The sequence below is a fragment of the Molothrus aeneus genome, chromosome 19 (genome assembly GCF_037042795.1).
Source record: "Molothrus aeneus isolate 106 chromosome 19, BPBGC_Maene_1.0, whole genome shotgun sequence".
In the NCBI taxonomy this organism is placed as follows: domain Eukaryota; kingdom Metazoa; phylum Chordata; class Aves; order Passeriformes; family Icteridae; genus Molothrus; species Molothrus aeneus.
The window spans coordinates 5,145,933-5,170,122 of NC_089664.1; the positions used below are offsets into that span (position 1 = coordinate 5,145,933).

General features: G+C 42.6%; 1 protein-coding gene across 2 annotated transcripts in view; it reads right to left on the reverse strand.

Annotated features, from left to right (window-relative positions):
• Positions 1-3,148: 3,148 nt before the first annotated feature.
• CDK5RAP2 (CDK5 regulatory subunit associated protein 2) overlaps positions 3,149-24,190 on the reverse strand; it is a 71,248-nt gene continuing 50,206 nt past the window's right edge. Inside the window, exons 27-39 of one of the 2 annotated variants that reach the window (XM_066562980.1) lie at positions 23,072-23,120; positions 22,129-22,313; positions 20,850-20,975; positions 17,125-17,241; positions 16,670-16,859; positions 16,341-16,462; positions 14,709-14,957; positions 13,660-13,737; positions 12,658-12,923; positions 9,724-9,870; positions 7,706-7,844; positions 4,681-4,727; positions 3,149-3,800 (exon numbers count right to left, since the gene is read on the reverse strand). In XM_066562980.1, the coding sequence (XP_066419077.1) occupies positions 3,741-3,800; positions 4,681-4,727; positions 7,706-7,844; positions 9,724-9,870; positions 12,658-12,923; positions 13,660-13,737; positions 14,709-14,957; positions 16,341-16,462; positions 16,670-16,859; positions 17,125-17,241; positions 20,850-20,975; positions 22,129-22,313; positions 23,072-23,120 (1,775 nt within the window). In that variant the 3' untranslated portion in view covers positions 3,149-3,740. The remainder of the gene's footprint in view (positions 3,801-4,680; positions 4,728-7,705; positions 7,845-9,723; positions 9,871-12,657; positions 12,924-13,659; positions 13,738-14,708; positions 14,958-16,340; positions 16,463-16,669; positions 16,860-17,124; positions 17,242-20,849; positions 20,976-22,128; positions 22,314-23,071; positions 23,121-24,190) is intronic. The other variant, XM_066562979.1, reaches the window with a different exon arrangement.

Sequence of the window (24,190 nt, forward strand, 5' to 3'; positions counted from 1 at the left end):
CGCTCTGCCAGCAGCAGAAGCCAGGGCTGGAGGTGCAAAACCCCCTGCATGGCCAGTGAGAGGGGTTCCTGGGGTTTAACACCAGGAGCAGCTTGGTCTCACTGGCACTGGAGTGGCTGGATGTCACCACAGCACAGACCTGACCTCCCTGCAGTTCCTGCCCTGCCCCAGTCCCTGCCCTGCCTGTGCTGGGACCCTCTGGGCTCCAAGGAGGGACCAGGGTCAGGTTTGGGCTCTTTGCACTTCGGGAATTTGTATCAATAGAGCTGCAGAGTGTTGCCACTTCCTTTTTTATATTTCTCTTCCCACATTGTCATTTAACTTGGGAGTGATGACAGGATTTGCTTTTTGTTGGTTCAGGAGTGTTTAAAATAAACCCAAAATGTCCAGAGGGCACGTTCAGCTCTGCTTGGCTCTTTGGGCCAGGCTGGAATGGGAAAAGTTCACCCAAATTGCTCTGTGGTTCCATATGGAGGGTGGGGAGGGCTCTGCCCTCTCCCTGTGATCCCACAGCAGCCCCAGGAAGCCCCAAACCCCAGCACACAGCACCCTGCAAAGCCTCCCAATGAACGGGCAGCTTTGGTGGAGATGAAAATACCACAAGATCTGCTGTGGTTTTGTTTTTAAAAACACCTGAATGCATTTGCATTGATTTATTTTAAATACAGCAGCGACCTGTGAGCTTTGGGTATTGCTTGTGTTTGTTCCCTTTGGCAGAGGTGGGTGTTCAGTGGTGGGCACAGGCCCTGCTCTGCCCCCAGGGCAGTAAATATTGCATTTTCCCAGTGCTACTGCACAGCTGCACATACTGCAGGGGGCCTAGAGAGCTGGGATAACCCCTGCCTTTCTTTTATTAACTTTTTTCCCCCCCCTTTTTTTTTTCCTTGATCTCAACTGGCCCTCAGCGTCCTCTTTGAGGAAGACCTCAGCCTGCTCAGTGCCTGTGAGCCTGGGAATGAGCAGGAGGTTCAAGGTCACAGGTGGGGAGAGCAGCCTCCCCTGTCCCCCCTGAGCTCCTCCCTGAACCACTCTCTCAGCAATGTTTCCATTCACCTTGCCCACAGAATGAAAGCACAGGCAGCAACTCGCTAAGCAAATGAGCCCCTCCTATAATTCCATTTGCTTATGCTGCTTATTTTTCTCCTGCATAATTATTTTTAAAGGAAAATTTAATTTTGTTTAATGGGTACAAAGTTTAACACTTGGTAAGCTTTGTCTTCCACAGCCACCATCTGGTGAGCTTTTTTCCTGGATTTTTTTTTCTAATTATTTTTAAACCAGCCCAGTAAATTGTGTGTGGTTAAGAGGCACTTCTCATTAAGATGAAATACTTTGATCTTGTAGGATCATCTGTTTTTAAAGAGGTAATGATATCTTGCATCTTTTTTTTTTTTTAACCAATCTCAGTGGTGAGACCTGCCCAGGTGTGAACTGGGTGCAGCAATTAGAGCCTATAAAAAAAAAAAAAAAAAGGGGGTCAGGAGAAGATCTCTGAGAGGGCACAACAGAGACCATTAAGAAGTAAGTGGCAAATCATCTCAGGAAAGGGAAACATTTAACCTGGTTATTTATTTATTTTGAAGTGCAGATGGCGTGGGGGGAATAAAAGGCTGCAAGAAGACCAAGAGTCAGGGGAATGCTATATATAGCTGTACAGCTGCTTCCTTCAGGTGTGATAACTCAGAAACACAGGATGATTAATTTTGAAAGTTGAAATGTATAGCGGATTCTGATTACATCTGAGTGTCTATAATTTAGCTACTTAGTAAAATTAACTTGACGTTTTTAGTGAGCTGTGAGGACAATAATGTGTGAAGAGACTGAAGAACAAGTTTGACTGCACGCTCTTCCCTTACCTCCCCCCGTTTTCCCCAATTCTTGGAGTTTATTTTTAATTTTTCCCGTTTTTCTAGAGTCCAGAGGAATGGGGCTGGCTCCCCCTGCTGGCTCCGGGCTGAGCGCTCCGGGATGTGACACTGGGAATTACTAATTCCAAACAACTCAGGGGCACAGGGGCTGCAGGCACAGAGCACCTCCCAGACACCGGGAATTATTAATTCCAGAATATTCAGGGACACGAGGCTGCAGGCTGGGCTCTGCAGGGCACAGGAATTAATTCCCAAAAATTCAGGGACAGAGGCTCTCTAGGGCACAGAGCACCTCCCATCCCAGACAGCAGGAATTAATTCCAGGAAAACTCAGGGACACAGGCTCTGCAGGCTGGGCTCTGCAGGGCACAGAGCATGTTCCAGACAGCAGGAATTAATTCCAGGAAAACTCAGGGACATGGGCTCTGCAGGGCACAGAGCATGTCCCAGACACCAGGAATTCATTCCAGGAAAACTCAGGGACAGGGGCTCTGCAGGGCACAGAGCATGTCCCAGACACCAGGAATTAATTCCCAAAAACTCAGGGACACGGGCTCTGCAGGCTGGGCTTCTGTCTGTCACTCCTCCAGTGACAGGACAAGGGGGAATGGCTTTAAACTGAGAGACAGGAGGTTTACACTGGATATTAGGAAACATTTGTTCCCCATGAGGGTGGGGAGGCCCTGGAGGCTGTGGAAGGGTCCCAGGCCAGGCTGGGCAGAGCTGGGAGCACCCTGGGGCAGAGGAGGGGGTGCCTGCCATGGCAGGGTGGGATGGGATAATGGGATGGGATTGGGAAGGGATAATGGGATGGGATTGGGATGGGATTTCAGGTCCTTTCCCCCCATGTGCTGTGCAGGGAACAGCCCCAGCTCAGGGGTGGGTGAAGTTCCAGCTCTCCCCACCCTCAGGGCACAAACTCAGAGTTTTGTGGCAGCCCATTACAAAATCCAAGGGCCAATAAAGCCCCAATCCTGTCTTGAGATCTCCCAGTCCCAGTGCTTGGATGCCAAGGGCAAATTTCCTTGTGCAATGGGGATGTCATCAGCTTGAGAAGGAAAAAACATCGTGTGTTGTACAAAATCAGTTCAATGAAGTCATGCTTGCACCACAAACTCTGCTTTTGTAACAAAAATCACTTCAAATTATGGTCTTGTTAATGTTAAACTGAACTATTTTCCCATTCACTTTGTGTCACTCAGGAAATAAATGATGTGATGTGGCTGCTTTGGTCAGTAATGCCCAAAGTCTGAGGCTTTAAACAAAATAACACAAACACATTTGTGATTATTTTTCATTTTAATTGTCTGACTCTAAGTAACATTTTCAGACACACCATCAATCTAAGTACCTAACAAAAGCCCAGCATCAGGCAGCTTCCAGAAGAACCTTCCAGAGATGGTTAAAATGCTTTAAAATATTTAACATTTTTTCACATTGCTACAAAACAATGACAACTGGCAGAGTATTTTTTTTAACCTACATTCTTTTAGCAGGAGAGAAACAGTGGAAGGTGGATAACATTCTTGATTCTTTCAGGACCTGTTTGACTACAACAACAAATAATTTTACAACATGGCAAGTACAAATATAAAATTTCAAATGTGCCAACTTTAAAAAAATCTGGATTTTTCCTCAATACCTGCAGTACCTTGCTTCTGGTAATAAATATTAAAAACCATCTTTACATTACAGAAAATGTTAAATAAGTTATTTACCAAAAGGTGTCATTTTTTGTCCTTTTTTTTTTTTTGGTCAAAGGCTGATTCCATTAAAAGAGCTGAACAAACATTTTTTACATCAATAAATATTAAGGCAGCACAAAGCAAACAACACTCACAAAACCAGTCTCTGTTAGCAGAACTTTCTCCTTCAGAGAATCCTTTTTTTGCTGGTGTAGGAAGGTGATTTTTGATTCTCAGCTGGTGGGACCTGGTTAAAAAAGCAATAATTATAATTATTATACAGTACTTCAATGCCCACAATTTGTCCCAACCCCATCCTGCTGGCACAAGGATGTGCCAAGAGGAGCTCCTGTGTTCATCAGATCTTCAAATTAAAGTGCTAAGACTTCTGTGAGCAGAAGGAGTATTTTATTGTTTTATGTCATCACTTTGTAGCTCAGGTAGGGCTGAGAACAGCCCAGCAGCTGCAGAGGGAGGTGCTGCTGCTGCTGGGGAGGAGGGAGAAGGGATGCATGGAAAAGGTGAGAGGAAAATGTAGGGAGGGGCTGGGAATTGTACAATTATTGAGAATGGAGGGGTGAGAGGGGAGGAGTGGGATTTCACAGTCAAGGAATGCATTGCACCCTTCAGGGAGAAAAGTCACAAAAAGAGAAATCAAACCAGAGCAGGGATTCCTGAAACACTCCCAGGGACTGAACTCCCTGCACCAGCAGAGAGCTGCTCCCAAAGCTGCCCCTGTGTTGGGTGTGTGGGTAAAAAACAAAAGCACCAGCAGTGACCAACACAGGCTCCAGCTTTGAACAAGGGTGTCTCTAGAGCAGGCAGGTTATCAGGCTGTGCTCTCCTGGAAATGAACTGTGGGAGATGATGACAGACATGAATATTAATCTGAGGAAAGCATCAGGAAGGAGAGGGTTTAGGTGTTTATGTGGTCACTCATAAAACTCTTAATTCAGCCATCAAACACAGCAGGCAATTTATCACACTAAACTGCTGTCACCCAGGCTTGATTAGGTAGCAAACCTAAAGCAAATCAGACTAATTCTGCAAAATACTCCTGACACAGCACTGTGTGTTTCTGACTAGCAGAGACCAAGGAATCCAATACAAGCAAAACTTTTACTCACTTCCAGGTTTCCTCTAGCCTTCTTCAAGACATCATGTGTTAAAACCACTGGAGAGAAAGAGGAGATGAAAAAGATTAAAAAGAATACTGCGAGTCTTAGTAAATTCCCTGTGTTTGTTTTATGACCAAACATGAAATCACGTCTGAGCAGAGGATTCCCTCAGGACTGCAGCTCCAGAGCTGTGCCACCCCTGGATTGTCATTCCCTGCTGCTGCCCTGTGCTCCACAATCTGCTTTTCAAACCTGAGCATCCTGGAAGTGCTCTTGAAGTTTTTCTGCCACGTCAAACAGGCAAAGCTCAGCCCTGCATGGACCCCCCCAGATCTGCACAGCTCCTGCTCATCCCTCCACCCAAGCCATACAGGAAGATTTTCTGTTCCTTTCAAGGGGAAATGGTGCATGGTTCAACTCCAGTTTGATCCTTTAAGGATCCTCCTTGGGCTGGGGAGGGCAGTTAGGAGAGGGAGAAGAGGACAGATGACAAAAGGAGTCAGCTCAAGGACAAAGCAACCTCTCTGTGCCACGGGGAAATCAAAAAGCAGTGGCCTGCCCTGAAGGGTTCCAGGTTTTCTCCATTCATCCAGCCCAGTCTGTGTCTGTGGGGCCAGCAGGAGACCTGTGAATGGAGGAGGGGGTGTTTCCAAACAAAACTGGTATTTAGAAATGTCAGGTTAAAGATGTGAGTCTCCAATCTGTGTCAGTCCTGTAAGCGCTGAAATGCACCACTCACAGTCACCAATTTGATATTCCAGTCTCAAAAATAAACAATTTAACCATAATAAAGATTTTTCATTACAACAATAAGAAGCCAACAACTCCAAGGGTAGAGCTGTCACGAGATAATTACACCCCTGGCAGATTACTGCAATTTGGCACTGCTTTGTTCCATGCTCAGAGGTTCAGATGAGGTTTATAAGCAATGAGCTCTCTCATCAGAGAGAGCACACAGAAGACTCTGAGCCACAAGAATGTTCCAGTCCCTGCCTCTAAATATATTTAGGAATGTTCAGCTACATAACAGAGGGAACCTGAATATCCTCACTGGAGCAGGCAGGTAACAGGATGTGTGCAGAATGAAGGCAGGCAAGGTCACCCACTGCAGTGCTTTTCCCTTCTTGCTAGCCAAAGGAGAAGGAAAGAAATCTCAAAACCAAGGGGAAGCCACCTGATAAAATCCAGCAGCTTCAGGTGGTCCCTCAGTTTTGCTGTAGGCTTGGCCAGCAATTTGTGTACAGATGCAAATTAGAAACATTTCTGAAATTGCTCTTTTAAGACAAAGGCAACTCAACGTCCATAATTCCCATAATCAATGAAACTTGGAGAAAACCACATCCAGGTCTCTTTGTGTGGCAGAGTGCTCACTGCTCAGAACAGCTCTGCTAGTAAACCCATTTCACCTGGCAAACTAGATTTTTCTAAATCAAAACTCTTAAATTCAGCCAATGACAAGAATTTAGAAGCTGTGCCTGTGTCACTGCTGGCACAGCTGCTGCTCTCCAAGCAGAGATTTGCATTACAGAGATTTCAGAAAATGCAGGTTTCAGTTTCTCAGCACCTCACTCAGAGGAGGTTGAATGCCCTGGAAAAAAAGTGAGCAAATTTAGGGCAACAGGCACTGTTTGCTTTAGTGAAGTGTGGGTGGCTCAGGGATAACATTTTGACTATAAGGGTAAAATCTGTTGATTTATACCCAGCCTAGCTCTGCAATGACTGAGATGACACTGGAACTGGACAAACCAGACCAGTGAAACTGCCCCAGGGATATTATTTGGAAAAACATAATGGAATGGCTTGGATTTTTACATGACAACCCCAAACTGAGCTATTTGGCTCTACAACCTGAACAAAACATAATTTATGATTTAATACCAGTAATTTGTACACATATAATATAGAAATTTTGAAAGAAGTGACCAAACACCAGCCCATAAATGCTTGAAACAACAAAAATCTGCAGGCAGAAGATATATGGGCCTTAGATATAAAAATTACAGGCTATGGAGCAAAATAACATTTATCATTCTACATTCCATTTAACTGACTTGAGTAACATATAATATTACAGATATTTCTATCACTTTGTATGGTGAGGAAAATTTTCCAGCCTAGATTAATTACTGATAACACAAGTGCCACTCCAGCAAGGACTAATGAGCCATTCAGTCCCACCACTTCAGAGGAGGCAAGAATGGATTTTTTTTCATTTTATTTTTCTACAGAAGAAAATGAACTGTTCCTCCCACAACACACACACTGCTGTAGCAGGAAGGTAGAGCAGAGTTCCATTCAGATCTCTTCTGGTGAGTGATTAAAGTCTAAAGCAGCAGAGATGGATCTCTTCAAACAGACACTTGGCTTAACATAGCTACAATACTCCCTTTGTCCCACTTGTTTTCATGTCTCCAGATCATTTTCTAGTCATGGGCCACTAAGGGTAAAATATAATTCCACAGTGTGGCCTAATTTTTCTTAAAAAAAATTATTCATAGCAAGCTTTTGTTTCCTTATTCTGAGCTTGTTCTCCTGCACTTCTCAGTCTGGGGCAGAGCACAGAGCTCCTTGCAGGGCAGTACCTCAGAAAATGTAAAATCCTAATTCCACATTTATTAAGACTGAGGCAAAAATCACAATTTTGACAATGTCACAAACTTTGGCTGAAAATGTTTACAGCAAACAGAAACTTTGCCTCTGTCCAGAGCTGGTGTAAAATAGAAACAGAAGTCTCCAAAATGGAACAACCCAAGTAGGAATTAGTGGCAGCTGCATGGATTGACACATTATCAGTGCTTTGTGTAAAACCATGAACAGCTTCCCATGATATTCTCTACAGCCTTTTGTACTTTGGGCAACTTCCAGCCACTGGAATGAGGCTCCATCAGCTCAGCACAGCCTGAGCCTGTCTGTCTGTCTGTCTGTCACAGCTGGGGCACACGAGGGAAACACCAATTTTAAAGGCAGCCACAGCCTACAGAAACAGAATCAGAATCATTATTAAACCAGAATCATTATTGAAGCACACACTCACACTGGTCAATGATGACCTTCTCCATGTTCTCCTTCAGCTGGTTTGTGGAGTGCAGGCGTTTCACTGTGCTGTGCAACTTCTTCTCTTGCTCAGACAGTTTCTTACGTAACCTAAATATTTCTGCTTTCATTCCTTCATCCTAAATTGAGAGAAGAAGGTAAGATATTAAACTACTGGCTAAAAGTACTTTCTACATTGGGAATTGCTCAATACTTTTGGACAAGTACCCTCAAGCTTCCCTGGAGTACCAACAACTCAGAGCAGGGAAGGACCAGTCCTGTCCTTCCTCCTTCACATCCCCCATGACATGAGATTCTGTGATACAATTCCAATTCTTAGCTGGAATTTAGTGCAAGTAATTTTTTCTATTAGACTGAGGGAAGTCTGTTAAACTGGTGCCTATTTTTGTTCTAAACTAGAAAAGATAAGGAAGGGATCAGTGCCAAGGGATCAGTGCCCTGTGTGCCAGGTTCAGAATTCCAATTTCCTCCTTGTGTTCTGTTAATGGCTGATGCTGCCTCTATCACAGGGCTAAAAGGCACTGGGACAGTTTAATTGCAAAATTATTTGACAGTATTATTATTAAGGTTCAGTTTTCACCACCACTCCCAACAAAGTTCTGGTCAGTGACTTGTAAAACAGGACTGTGAGAAGCCCTGGCACATCTGCCAGTGTCACTGATTTGGGTCCTTGTGCAGATTTAAACCTGGACCTTTTTCTTCTTGTTGTGCCACTTGTTAAATTATAAAGCTTCTGGAATTTGCTCCCACTATTTATCTCTGCAGAAGAACTGAAGTATCATATATACTTCAACTCCTGGGGCTGCAGAGAAGGCACTGAACACTCCCAGTATTTTAGAACCCAAACTTCAAGAGAGAGAGAGAGAGATAGATTCTTTCATATTCTGCATTTAAGACATCAGGAGCAATCTAACATCCTTAAGATCAGGGGGTGTTGGATAAGAAACTGCAGAAAAAATTCTATTAGGTTCTAATTAGGAGCATCCTGGGAATTCAGACCCCCACACACACATTAAGATCAGCCTGCAGAAGTGACTGATCCAAGTCAAGGTTGAGATCAGTGACAGGAAAGTTGGAGATGCATCCCCCACATCCTGAAAGCCCTGTGGGGGTGAGAGATGTGCAATCCCTGCAATCCAGGCCAGCAGGAGCTGTCTGCATGGATTACACACATGAGGATAAAAATGGAAGTACACAGTCTTGCCAAGGCATCCCAAATCTGGAGTGAATGTATCAGACAGCAAACTTCACTCCCACTGCTTTTGGGATTTTATATATTTAAGGATGCTAAAAAATATCACCAAAAATGTTATGAAATTATATAGAAATGTTTGTTTTCCCTAAGTTTGAGGGTTTTTTTCAGAAAAATCCTGTTTCCCTTAATAAACACATAGAAAAACCTCAGTGAAATCACTTTAGATTTATTTTAAAGCCAGGGTTTGAAACAGTTTCAATGCTGAGTGGTGGTATTCTGACAGCAGAGATATTTCATTCATCATTTAGTTTACTTTTATGCATTTGAATAGTGCAATCCTTTTTAGTTAAAGTGTTATAAAACATGTCTTGGGGTTTTGTCACACTTTTACAAAAGCTTCTTCTTTTACCACTTTGGCATCAAGAACATAAAAGAAAATGCAGCTGAGATTACATCAAAGTTGCTGATGTTTCTCTTCTTACCAATACACACAGAATCAAATTGAATTTGGTTCAAATAACAGGGAGCCCAAACCTTTTCTTGTTGAGGTGGAGCTTTTGCCACCTCCCTGGGTTTCCTGGATCTGGTAACAGGATTAGATATTCCATTTTTATTATAAAGGATGCTGTAAATGAACACCTGGCCATGCAACATCACCAGGACATATTCAGCCTTAAATCCATGCGGCTGGACACTGGGGGCATGATTCTCCAAAATGACACATCTGTAACTGCTGCATCTTGCTGGAGACATTCCTAAAGTCCAAAAAACCACCCCAAACCCCCAGCCCAGCCCAGCAGTACCTGAATGCCCTGAGCAGTACCATGAGCAGCTTTCAGGGGAAGAGAAACTCTCCAAAGAAGCTTCAGGGAACGTGCAGCCTCTTCCAAAATCTGCTGTACTGTGTGAGTGCTCGTGGAAAAGCCATGCAGGGATGCCTGTTCTGGTACCTGTATCACAGGATTAGAGACATTTTCTATTTTATACTTAAACCATTATGAAAATGTAATCTTAATTAATGGGTTTAATCCAGCTGGTGTGATTTCATATTTAAGATAATGTACACAGCCATTGTGTGCCATAAAAACTAATCTGTTAGTTAACAAAGGCTGCTGAATTATGCATTATCTGAGAATTTCAGGGAGGGAGGGGATTTATCCTAATCAATAACCATGATTAACAATAGATTATATTTACTAGATTTGCTATGCCACATGGTAACACTTGGCAACTCTCTTCTTTCTTCATTTGCATTTTGTGTCATGTTATTTGAAAGTCAATGATTACAGACATCAATTTAAGCAATATAGATGTTTCTTCCTTAGCAGACCCTTTAAACTGTTCCATTTAATGCTAAAATAACTATCAGGGTACACATAAAATGTTTTCCTCTGCTGACAGATGAGAAACCAAATGAAAGAAATTGTATAAATGTGAAATAAAGGAGGGAAAGAATGTGAGGGGAGCAAATGAATTACCAAAGCAATGGTGCTACAGAAGGGGGAAGGGTAATGAAAAAAAAAAAGCATTTGCAGTTCCTGCCCCATGCAGGATACAATCTGAATATTTATTTAGCATTGTTATCAAACCAGAATCCTCCTGTCACATAAAATATCCCATTTGCTAAGTAGTCTGAAACTTCAGTGATGTTAGGCTTGATAGGAAACTGCAAATTGTGAAACTTACTGCTTTTATCTTTACACCAACAAAACAAGTTAAAAACTTAGAGAGATCACTTTTTCAGTCATTATCAGTATGTTAACTAGGTCATTGGGAAATATATGATACTTCAGAGAGTCTTAAGTGTCATTCAGGCATCATTTGACTGCGTGAGCACACATGTGATATCACAAAAAGAATTTCAGAATTGTTGCAGACTGCACCTTCAACAGCTTCACTAATTATAACTGCAAAAATAAGTAGCACGAATTTATCCCTGCAGTTAAGACCTTCTGTTTTCTGAAGAGCAGTAAGCATGCTTTTTACAGCATTTATATTATCATCAAATCACAGGGGTGAAAAGGACCTTCATTAGACACTTAGTTTCCTTTCCCTCTCCAAGGCAGGAAAGCATTACCTGGAATTTTTTAAACATTGGCAAAATCCATCCTCAAAATTGCCTCCAGTCAGTGTCTCTGAGCACCCTCCATGCCAGTGGTTCATTATTTTTACCACTGGCTGCTGTTTTCCATGCCTGATCCAGGCCCTTCCTGCTGGGGTTTGAGTTTCTTAGCTCTTTATTAGATGCCACAGATGTGCACAGATTGTTCCTTCCCTTTAATTGAAGCTTGTAGGCAAATGTGTCTTTTTCAAACCACCCCAAACATGCCATCATTAACTGTGTCCAAAAATTAATATTACATAAGAGAAAAGTAGCAGAAGTAAACACTAACTAGGTTCTCCTATTCTAGACAAAAAGGACTGAGGTTATTCAAGACAAAATAGACATTTTACTGGTTAAATATCCTTAAGATGCAGCAAGAGCATCATGAGTGTTCACACTGTCAGAGAATGAAGAAAGGATGATACTCTGAGTCCTAGAAGACAGTATTTGATCATTAATGAAATATTCAAGTTTTTGGACTAGTTTATGATATTGTTAAATGTTCAACTGATAACCAGGAAGTGGAAAAATATTCAAAAATCTTCCCTGAAATATGAATGTAATATGAAACAAGCCTCATCAGCATACATCAATCTTTAATATACAGTTACAATCTGATGTCACTAAAAGGCTGAATTTAACTAAGGGGAGAACTTTATCAGCTCTGTATCACATTTCTTTTAATTGTCTTATATTTCCTGGGTTTATCTCAAGCCTTCATTATATGAAAATCCTAATTATTTTTATTCCTAGGTTACTTTTACACACCCCTAGTTTAAACCCTCTCTACAGCATTTTAGATTTTTACCTGGGGTTTTCTGCTGCTGTTTTTGTTTGGCTTTTCTGTCATTTCCAGCACAACACCAATTTCCCTAGCAAAACCAAACCATTTAAAGCCAAAACTGAAAGTGAGATTGCTTAAAGGCCTTGAATTAACTACCTCAGAATCCCACTGAGTCCATCTAGACAATGACTGTGCCAAGCTTGAGGCATCCTGAGTTATTCAGTCAGTTCTTCCCTTTGCACCACTTTGAGCCTCTGGGTAAAATCCACCCTCCTTTAGAGGATTTCAGTGCTCACCTGTGCAAACCCAGGGCACTGGGAATATTTCCCTGTCTGCTCTGGGATGCCCTGACCCCCAGAGGAGCACTGACTTTGACCCTCATTCATGGAGAAAGTTTCCTAGACTTCAAGATAAACTAGAATCCACAAAAGTGTGAAATAGATTATAGAGAGTAGTGTAGGTGCATCACTTGGTGAGAAATTTAGGTTTTGGGATTTTTAGTGTGTTGTGGGTGGAAGCAAGATGGAGGGCACAGGGTGTTGTCCTGGGTTTCTTTTTTCTTCTTCTTCATGGGTTTGGGTGGCATTTTGTAATTAGGCAGGAAAGTCTGCACTGGGGGCTCTGTGGGATCAGTTATTGGGTTAAAAGGGAAAATAATCCAGGTGTCAGTTTAGTCTTAAAAGCCCTTGTAACAAGAGATGATTAGCCATTTTGTGCCTTCTAATGAAAAGCTGCAGAACTCACAGCAGTGAGACTGTTTCACTGATAAGAGATAATAAACACCTGAGACCGAACATGAACTATCACCTCAAGCGCCTTCAATCCAAACGCAGAGAAACCCACGCTCACCTTCACTGCAGGCTCCTGCAGCTTGGTGCCAGTGAGCTCTCTGAGAGCCATCTCCATGTGTGCCAGCACCTGCTGTCCCTCTGAGATGTGCTTCCTCAGGGCCTCGTAGTCCTCGATGAGGCCCAGCACGTGCCGGCCGCTCCTGTCGGCCCACATGCGATGGCCGGGCACCAGGCGTGGGGTGCACGTCCTGCTGGAGCCAGAGCTGCTGCTGCTGCTGCACACTGAGGCACTGTCCACATCACCCTGAGGGGCTGCCTGAGCACCTGGCACAGAAAAATCAGGGTGGTTTTTGTTGGGGAAGATGAAACAGGAAAGCCTTATAAACATGATTGTCTGGCAAAAGATTTTGAGAATATGGAAACTCTAAGTGAGATTGAAATGAAAGCAAGCTTTGAGATCCCTCAGTTACTGAACAACTGGAAAACAATGGTGTGGCCGGCTGAAGGTGATCCCCTTGTGATGGAACAACACCCTCTGCTTGCAGACAGGCCCAAGGGTCAGAGCAGACCCTGCCAGCTTGGCAGAAGGGGCCCAAAGAGGAGTTTGTAGGGTTTAAAATGTAACACAGGATGGTAATGGAATGATTCTTATAGGCTGCATGTAAATGCTGTAGGATTTGTATCTTGTATGAGATTGGTTAGTGAGAATTAGAATATTCAACACAGAAGAAGATTTATGGTATTGTAATGGGAACCTCGCTCTCTTACGCTTTTGAGCTCTTCTCCTTTTACTCTCTTACCCTTTTGCTCTCTCACCCTCTCATCCTCTGTCCCCCTCTCTTCTCTCAGGCCTGCTCTGAGCTGTGCCTGGCAGCTCCCAGCAGGGCCCTGCCCCCAGGCCCTTTGCAATAAACCCCAAATTCCAGACCTGGCTCCAGAGATCTCTGATCTCCATCCATCCTGACTGTCCTACCCCCCAGTGCTCCTACAGGTTTTTATCCTCATACAAAAAAAAAAATTTAATTTGTACTCGACTGCTGTTGATCAGGGCTGGGTGTACCTGGGTTCTCTGCTGAAATGCAGCATCTGTTCTGCTCACCAATGTTTCTCCTGGCAGCAGGGCAGTTGCAGAGATTTTCTACAGGTAAAAAGGGAGAAGGAAAGCTGTATTATTAGATTTTAAAAACCCCTCCCAGCTCTTCAGTTCTTTTATTGCTGATGCTACACTTGGACTCTGGAAGCAGGGGAAACCAGCTGATTTTTCTAGTGTCATGCCATGGATCTTCCAGTATTTATCTACTTTTATACCTGAGCATCTATCTAAATTCCAGGTATCTCCCAAAATCAAACCAGAGGTAAAAAATCTAAAATACATCCTGATTAACATATTTCATTAACAAACATAACCTTCCCATCAACTCTACAGGCAGTAGGACACTTTTTTCAGCTGTACCAGACTAAAGATTGTCTCTATATTCCTCCTTCAGAACTTCCACATTCCCTAAGCACCTAGGAGAAAAGCACATCTAAAAAAAGTCAGCTGCTGACATTGCAAGGAATCTTTCTGGCCCATGTGGTTTTATCTGGATGTATGGAAAGCTTTTATTGTGCAGAGCACTTTAAGGAGGAAGATTCTCGTGCCCTCTGTATCCCATGAACATCAATACTGGAACAATAACCTAACCCTGGGTGTAAACATTACACTTCCCTTTATTTGCTAAAACAGCATCACTTAACAATGATTGAAATAAAGGTAAAACATTCCTCAAGGGCAAAGAGGGGACAACTGATTTATCCAGAGCCCATTTAGTGCACTTATTGATCATTCCTGAGTAATACACACTCACCCTTAGCAAACACTATAGAGCTCAGCAGTGGAAAAAGAACCCCCCAGGTAAGCAGAATTTATGGCAATTTACTGCAGGCATCCTCCCAGCCCAGAGACTCTGCTTTGCTGGGATGCAAAGGAAGCACCAGCAGCTCCAGGACAGTGCAGGGTGCACTTCACACCCTGCTCTAACAGCAGAGGGATTTGAGGAGAGCTGCTGGTGTTTAAGGCTGTAAGAGGCACAGGTTGTGCAGTAGCCAAAAGCACACAGAGCACAGTACCATCCAGTCCTGCACAGGGCTGAGAGCCTGGCTTCAACACACAGTTGATATTAACAGCTGACACTGGGCCCATTTCCTCTCTCTTCCCTTTGGAAAGCTGTTCCTCTAATTTTTCATGCAGAGACTTGTTGGTGTCTATGCTCCTCTCCAGCTGCACTCGCAGGCTCTGGATTTCAGCCAGCAGCTCATGTAAATCCAGTGGATTCTTCTGATCTTTCTGGAATTCTTCTGAGGCATCACATCTGGGATCTGAGACAATTTCAAAAGAAACACTCAAACAGCTCTAACAATTAAAATAGTATTACCCACCAGAACACTCAGCAAGTAAGTTATAGTCAGTGCTATCCTCAGTATTAAGAATTAACTACAAACAGCATTAAGATAATGGTTTGACAAAAAAAGCATGTCTTAATTGCTTCTACTCTTGAAAGATTTAAAGGGTTTAACATTTTTTTTTACTTTGTCCATAAAAGCTACTGTGTCTCATGGCAAAAGCTAAAAAATTAGATAAAAGGAGAATGAAGAGGATTTACAAAATGTGAAGTGCAGTAATGCACACTCTGGGGAAAGGAAAAGGAATGGGGAACACCAGAGTGTGGAGGAGGGATGGAGTAGAACTGGGAGTTTAATTTTATACACCAAAAGAAAAAGAAAACAGTAATCACCTGGCAACCAGAGGAACAAATCTGAACCTGAGAAAAGCAAGGGCTGTGTTTGCTTTCTCACAGAAAGAGATCAGTACACAAACAACTCCATGCATTCTTTCCTGCTGAAATCCAGCTGTTCAGGGGGTTCTCCAGACAGTGGGAAGGGGCTCAGCTGCATGAGGAGGGTGCTGCCACTCTCTAATGACATCAGGAACTCTGCAAGGAGAATCCCTTGCACCCCTGAGCTCTGCCTCAAAGCCTTGTCCCTACAGGGCTCTTCTGCTGCAGCCAGGCAGCAAAACCAGTGGCTGCAGGGCATAACACAGAGCAGCAGGGAGAAAAAAAATCAACTTTTAAGAACTTCCAGGGGGAAATTTGCTGGATGTGGTAAGGGCTTTTCAGCAGTGAAAGCATCCCACTCTTTGCCTCAGCACACCAACAGCTACACGGTGGCACAGCTTCCAAGGGGGAGGGAGAACTCAGGTGAGCTCCAGCCCTCCTCTAACTTTCAGTGACAGCAAAGTGGACATGAAATTATTAAACACCTAATTCAGAAAGCAGTGCCAGCACTTCTGCCAGCCCCAGGGAGAAGCCTCTCCCCCCACCCTCAGCCAAGAGAAAGCAGAAGCTACCTGGGTAAGCAGGACCTGCAAGGATGCAGCAGCAGGATTTTAGAAGACAAGTAAATATCTAAGATCCCCAGGAAACTCATCCAGCCTGAGCCACTAAGTCTTCAATTCTGGTTTTTAGCTTAGCTAAAAAGATAAAGGAAACTTGGGGGTGTGTGGTCAACATCTGACACACCTAAGGCTTGCAGGCACCCCAGGGGAAAGCATCTGAGCAGGAGGTTGTCATCTCTCTTTGCAGAGCAGACACAAGCAGGAGCAAAGGAACAGTGACCCAGCCCTCCTGGCCTTTGACAAGAGCATGTTCAGAGGGAGGAGGTGCAAGGGCAGAGGGCACAGAGCCAACTGTGCATTTGTACCTGTCCCCTTCCTTCTTGCTTCTTCCAGCTTCTCATACACCTTGATCTCAGTCCGCAGCGACTGCAGCAGCTTCTCATTCTCAGAGATCTGATGCTGTTTTACATTAATTTCTGTTTGCAACCTGTGAAGTCCCAATAAACAGCTGAGTAAAATTCTGATCTTTTTTTCAAAATCTAAAATCCATTCCTCTTTCCCTCCATAATTCTTCCCTTGCCTTTTGAACATATCCATGCCCCTCATTAATATTAATGGCTATGGCTAAACAGATGCCTGTCACACTGACAACTTCTTCTCTAGATGAATTTTTAAATGTGGACCCAATCAATACCTGTTCAGTTCATTGCGACTGCTGTAAATTTGACATGTCAGGTATCTGATTTCATCTTCCTTTTGGCAAATTTGTTTTTGCAACTTTTCGTTTTCCTTCTTCATGCATTCATGGTCCTCATGAAGATGCTCAATGACTGCATTCTTCTTAGAAAGAGATTCTCTTAACTTTTCATTTTCCTTTTGTTTATCTGAAACAAGAAAAAACACAAGGTATCTGCAACGCCCACAATGCACTAAGGCCATGATTTTTAACTAAATCAGCTTTTTCAGAGACTATCCAGCTGCTATTCCATTATTGCTAATCCCAGCTTGAATGTTTATGGTTGAGCATGGAATTTCAGGGGTGCAAAGAATGGCTAAGTCAATTTAATGAGTGGACTGTGAATATTTTCCTGTTTTCTGATCTGTCATGGGTTGCAGGCTACTCCTGTAAAGAACAGTTTACATTTTTACCTCTAGATCCTTTTGCTAGCATTGCATTCAGAACTTGATTTTGCTTCCTCAGGAAATGTATTTCAGAAGTCAGGGAATTATGCTGCTCTGAGCCATGGATAAAAATGTTTGCAGAACCTATAAATATATACATAAAAGATGATTTATGAGTCATCTCTAGGTCATTAAAGATTAAACTTTCCAGACAAGAACAATTTTAAAAATTGCAGAAAAACATGCTATAAAAGCTATTTCTCCCCTATATATTTTGAAGGTTATCACTACAGGCTAAAAGTCAGCTCAGGTTAATGCCAAGTAATCCAAAGCCCTGTGCAGCACAAGTGCCTCTCATTGCTGGGCAACCATTACTAAAATTGCAGAATTATCCCTGGCAGTCTTTACCTATCAGCTAAAATCCCAACAGGACAAAATGCAGGAGTATTTTGTGACACTGCCATGATTTGAAAAGAAAACTGTAAGAGGGTTTACCATGTATTTCAGTCTTCCTCTGCTCACAGTCCACTGTACTTAGTGAGAGAACAATGGGATTCTACCAGCTAATCCACAGGGGTTAATGCAGGGAAGCTTGTAAACAGCCTGGTGAGAGATCTCTTACCACACAGGTAAGAGCACAAGGCTGGAGTCACTGTCCTGGCCTCAGATTGCAAACTCAGAGCCCATTTATGATCACAAGGATGAAGATTTATCCTTCTTAAATCCGTGTTTCTAACATTTAGATAAATAAGCCAGTCCTGATCACCCATCAGCAGCCATGGGGAGGAACAGGCCCCTCCAGAGCTCAACTCACCCTGTGTCCCCTCTCCTCACACCTCTGAGGATGAGATCCCTGTCCTCCAGGGGCTGGATTTCCCTCTAGAGCCTCCACAAGAAGCTCTGGGTAACTGGCAGGAGTGAAATGTCTGACTTTGACAAACACCAGGCAGATGAATCCTGCTCTGAGGACCTTACTGCACTAGGCAGGTGACTCTAAGAGTTAAATCCTGCACCCAGCCAGTCAAACCCCAGCCCAGGCAATCCTCAGTGCACTGCACTGGTGCAGCACAGCCTGCAAAGTGCCACGTCCCACTCTCAAGGTGCTGCCTCTGAAATGCAGATCAAGTCATTGTTATTGCCCTTTGTGACCTTCTCATGGTCACTAAAACACTTCAGGACCCACCAGAATTAAAAGCATTTTTCAGCTGATTGGTTATCCCAGTATCTCCCACACTTTAAAGCCTGAGATAAGTACATGAGTGTCAACTATTTGGTTAATAGAGAAATAACCAGCTGGCAGAAAAAATTAGCTGAATGTATGAGGAGGATGCCTTTCAGCTCTGGCAGTTCAATTCAATTTGATGTGCTGCACTTCCTCTGAGTAATCTCATTTTATTGTAATCCCAATTGAAGCTTTTACCCACTACCTAACTGGGATGTAGCATGCCATGATATGAACCTCTTGTCACTGCTGAAAGACTCAAAGGCTCTGGAAGCCTGGCACTAATGGCATTTTACTATCTATATGTTAAAGAGTTGAGGCAGCTATGTGAACTCAAAAGGCTTTCTCCTTTCAGACAGTAACAAAGCAATCCAAGTTGAAGTGGAAAGGCTTGATGGTCTCATCTTGATTCTAATTTAATTTATTGCCCATCACCCAGCTTTATCCAATTGAAAAGTTATGCTATTGCAGTTCTACTGAAAGGCTTTAGAATATAACTATTGGTTATCTTACATAATAAGGGATAATGTAGAGCCAGTGGTAATAGGGCCACAATCCCACAATTTGACCCACTATTGAGGCTGCTACTTCTGTGCAGAGCCTGCTGACATCAATTACTCTCCCCACAGAGGCAAAGGTCCATCTAACCAGAGGAAAGTGGAGCACCAGGGCCCACAATTGCAATACACTTGAGTTTTCATCCTGTTTTGTGCTGAAAAAGTGAGTGCTAAGGAAGCATACCTTGAAGGTTTCAAAGGAAACACTGACTGAAAGAAAGGCACTATTGAAAATCACAGCAATGGGGAAGGAGATATTCACTCCCAGGGAAAGCAAAATAAAGGCATTCAAAAGCTGAAAAGAAGTCTGAGTAGAAACATTAGCTACTTGTGGGTTAAAAACAGCAAACAAACCCCCTTTTAATGTTCACTGCTGTTAAGAACATTTGAAACCTAGGACATTCAAAATTAAACCTTTGATTTTATTTTGAAGCCTAACATTTGAAACTATTGAAGCAATTATTTTAGTTCTACTTGCACTGCAAGCCCCAGCTCTACAGGAATGATGTAGTCATTACCAGCATTTGAGTCATTTATAGGATACTGGAAGCCCAGAGGCATTTAAATACTTAAAGAATCTAAATATTAAAAATAACATGGCAAGAACAGTGGGCAGATGTGTGTATATACAGCCATACAATATTTATGAGACTCAAAATAAGAATAAATCTCTGCAATAACTTCTGTTGAACAAACAATTCAATATCACGAATTCAGCAGGTTGCCATAAACAATTAAGTATGTTACAACTTAATTGTTTTAAAGGAAAACAAACTAAGGACATTCAGTTAAAAGCAAAAATGTTGAATGCAAGTCACAGAATGGTTTGGGTTGGAGGGCACCTTAAGGTTCAATTAGTTCCAACCCCTGCCATGGCAGGGTCACCTCCCACTGTCCCAGGGTGCTCCAGCCTGGCCTTGGGCACTGCCAGGGATGCAGGGGCAGCCCCAGCTGCTCTGGGCACCTGTGCCAGGGCCTGCCCACCCTCACAGGGAAGAATTCCTTCCCAATATCCCATCTCAGCCTGCCTTCCTTCAGCTTAAGGCCATTCCCACATGCCCTTGGGAATCCCCTCAGCTTCACTTCAGGATTTCTGTTTACACTAAAAGTCAAAGAAAGCTCATCTATCAGGAAAAAGGAGCATCACTAGCAAGAGAGCATGTGCATATGTGATAGCATGAAAGAGATCTTTGATACAGAGAGAAACAGGAACTGAAAGAACACATTGACAAAAAGGAGCTGTTCTAACAGGTAGCTGCTTTTTTCCTTTACTTTTCCAAATTTCTCCTGCACACATTGGTAGATGTGCTAAGGCAACAAGACAGATGGAAGGCTTAAGACAGTTTATAAAGAAAATATACTTTCACTGCATTAATGGATGTCCTTGCCAGAATCTTTATGAAGCTGTAAAAGAGTTGGAAGTGTTTCAGTGTGGTTATTTCACGAGCACAGAATGCCTTTCCAGCAGTGTAAATACTTCAGGAATGAAATGGATGCTTTTTATCCAGCTTTCCATCACTGTAAATTATCCCTGAAAGCAAACTGCCATGTGCAGGTTGCCTCCATTTAAACAACAACAGAAATGGATCATGGGGATGATGTAAAACATAATGAATCTAATGTCAATACCAGTGGAACTGAGGAAAAGGAAAGTATGTCTGTATTTATTACCTGCTTCCAGTCAGAGCAATATTGCATATTAATCAATTTTCCTATGGGGGAAAAGGTGGGAAGGACAGTGAAGCAAAGTGTAGAAAAATACAGGGATGGGGTGCTTCAAAAGGTGTTCCAAAAGCATCTTTAGTGAAAGCTGGCTACTTGTGAAAAGCTTTAAATCCACCTCAGAGCTTGGCTTTCAGAGATGCTGAACACCAGAACAGAGAACAGTGGCTCCAAACCTTTCCAGTGGCATTTGATCCCTGAGGCTCTCATCAGGAAAGATGGATTCAGTTTCTCATTACATGAATTCTTACCTTGATCTAGTTCCTTGTCTGTTACTTGTCTCTCAAGCTGCTTCCTCAGTCTCTCATTAGTTTTAATGGAATATTCTAAACGCTGTCTCAGGATTCTAATTTCCTGCAGATGCTCCATTAATAACTCTAAATAAAGCAAGAGACCACTTCTTATTTAGAGCAGATGATTGTATTCTTTTACACTATGTACTCTTGTCAAATCTAATGGGTGTTAATTCTAGAAGATGACACAGAGCTTTTAAAAATGGCAGATACTGAATATCTGACTCCACAACCTCTTTTCCTATACAGTGCTCAAACCATGCATTCAGTGACAACTCCTACTCTACATTCTAACTTAAAGACTTTAAGGCTTTAACTTTTTAACTTTTTTTTCTTTTTTTAACTTTAAGGCTCTTCAGATTTCTTCTTCCTACAAAAGTGGAACAGATAACAATTTTATCTACTTAAACATTCCCTGTACTGAGGAAAGAATCCAAAGGTCTGCAATGCAGCTCCACACACCACCAGCACACATTTTTCCTTACAACAATAGGAAGCTCCCAGAGTAACTCAGAGAGAAATTTGACTTTGACTTACACAATGCACTCCACAGTAAAGAAATCTGCTGTATCAAGTTTCATTACTGTACCTTTTCCTTCTTGCTTTGCTATTCTACAATTTTTCTTCTGCTGGCTGCAAGTTTCATCCTTCCTCGGGAGCAGATCTGTTCCACCTGTCAGTGTGTGATGTGTCAGTTTATCCATGTCACACACTCCTGGTTTGCTCTGCAATATTTCTCCCTGAACAGGATGTGCCAGCTCAGCTATTAAATTTTCATTGCTGCCGATAAAGTACTGCAAGCATCACTTGTGTTTAGTGGAACTATCCAGGTCAAACATGACACCACTTATTAATTATGCAGCACTTAACAATTCTCAAGGAAACACAACACTGGCTCCTATAAAATTGGAAAATCTCTCCTTTTCCACATAATAATCTCTTGACAATTGTCTATTTTCACCTTAGAACTTGTCTATTTAAAGAGTGTCTGGAGCAATGTAAAAGCTGGTAGCTTAAAACAACAAGGACACAAACTAACACCCTTTAGGCTGCCTCAAAAAGGGTAATTCAGATGGTTGCCATCTCTGTGCCTCATCACTGAAACTGCAATGATTATGCAAGGAACTGGAAAGCTGAGGCGGACAAACATTCTTCATTATTTCTTAATTAGTTCCCTTGTGTGTTATTTATCAGCTTTTCCCAATATCCAGTAAATCTTCCATGGGAAAAACATTACCTGGAGGGAACTTGCTTGGCAGAAGTGGCAGTGTGCTGTGCTGGCCTTCCAGGTCATGCCTGTGCTCAGGTGAGCCAAGAGGAGACTTCTCTGACAAATCAAAGTCAGATGAGCTGTGAAGAGCAGATGGCACAGGAGACTCATCCTGCAGATGTTGGTACATGGTAGCATTCTTCTCATTATTCCTTTTGTGCCAAATAAAATGGTTTAAAGTATAAAAGTTATTCTATGACTTTGGAAAGTGGACAGAGGATGCCAAATTTACACCTATTTACAGGTAAGTTTATGTGACAGGGTATGAAAAACCTCTGCACATCAGAGGTTGTATCAAGACTGAAATCCAGAGCTCACTGAAGTCAGCAGAAACAATCACTGGCACTCCAGCCTACTTTGCATTTTCCAGCACCAGGCAGTCACCTCTGTGTTCAGGGGACCTCAAGCTGCCTTGAACAGGGAGCTGAGCATTTCTGTAGCACAGAAGAATCCCAAGCTGGCAGAAAACCAACAAACACAGCACAACAACACCTGCTCTCTTCACCTTCAGCATCGAGGTGCTGTGACAATAATGAACTTGAGCAGTGCTGCACTGGAGTGACCCCGAGCCAGCCCCAAGGGCATGGGGACACTCAGGGAGGGACTGTCCCCCCTGGCACCTGCACCAGGAGAATGTCTCAGCATGCCCCACACTGCATTGTGGACATGGTTATTTTTGTTCATGAAAAGAACAATCCTGGTGGCACAGCCTTTCTCTTTCAGCCTCTCACCTGCTTGGTGAGAAGTGGGGAAAAAAGCCTTAATCAGTTTTCAATGGGTGGTTTATTAACTGAATAGATATTAATAAGCCAAGCCCTGCCAAACAGCTAAACATGCTACAAAACATGGAGTATCCTTATCAGATGATGAAACAACCATATTTTTGCTAAACATTCAGTTGCACTCTTACCTTTGAGCTAATTCATAAAGTATAGTGACTTCTGTACCTATTGATTCTCCTGCGAAGCAGAAACAGCTGATTAAAAACACACACTGAGAATTACAATTTTCCCCCCTCCATCTTACTCTATTTAAATACAGAGTAGTAAATTAATGAGAAATTAGAGGAGTCAACAAATACTGGCACACTTTGTATTAGTGTCAAATGCTGTACACGACCAAAACCATTTATAGCCCCAAAACAACAAAACAATAGCTTTGCTCTGGAACTCACAAAAAAATTATCAGGGACCAACCACAGATGCCAGATTTTACAGCCTTGGTGTTTTAATTGCATACCTATTTGAAATAATTGTGCTACATGGCAAAAGGATTATAGGCACATGTTGTTACTTCTTCAATAACATTTATATAAAAGAAATTCCATTGCACTTGGATTTTTTGTGCTGGTTTTGGAGTCAGGCTAAGCAGTCATCCTTAATGAAGGAGCACACACAGGATTTTGCCTGCAACATTCTCTGTGGAATTGTGTGTGAGCACAGGCACAATTCAGTGCAAGAGATCTGGACTCAGACTCTAATTTGAATACAGAAATAAGAGCTTGGTGGTGTCACCTTGGCTCCCCCTATTTTAAAATTTTTGTGCAATTAAGCAAAAGTGGCAGGGAAGAGTTGCACAGCTGAAATTTCAGGGGAATGAACTGAAGGTCAGGATGGAAATGCAGAGACAGACAGCTGCTCATGCTTCTTCTTTACAGTCAATTCTTAGTACACTGGATGTTCTTTACAACCCCACAAACATCATTTTACTTTAATGTGTGATTCAATGCAGCACCATTGTGTTAGATATATTGAATTGTCTCAGTTGTCAGTGACTTTTCATGGTATATAGGATACCATCTGTTGGTTTAAAGGCATTTAATGTTTATTCACTACAGTCTTCTCATTTGCAATGCAAGGAATCTCTGTAGCCACCGAAATCGTTGAATACACTCAATCTTTTATTGCCCTGCTATGACACAAGGCTGTAATACCTTTTTCTCACACACAGCTGCTTTATATGAGCAATCAAACCTGCAACATCCTGCCATGATGTGCAGTGAAAGGCAGAACACAGATCATGCTGTGGC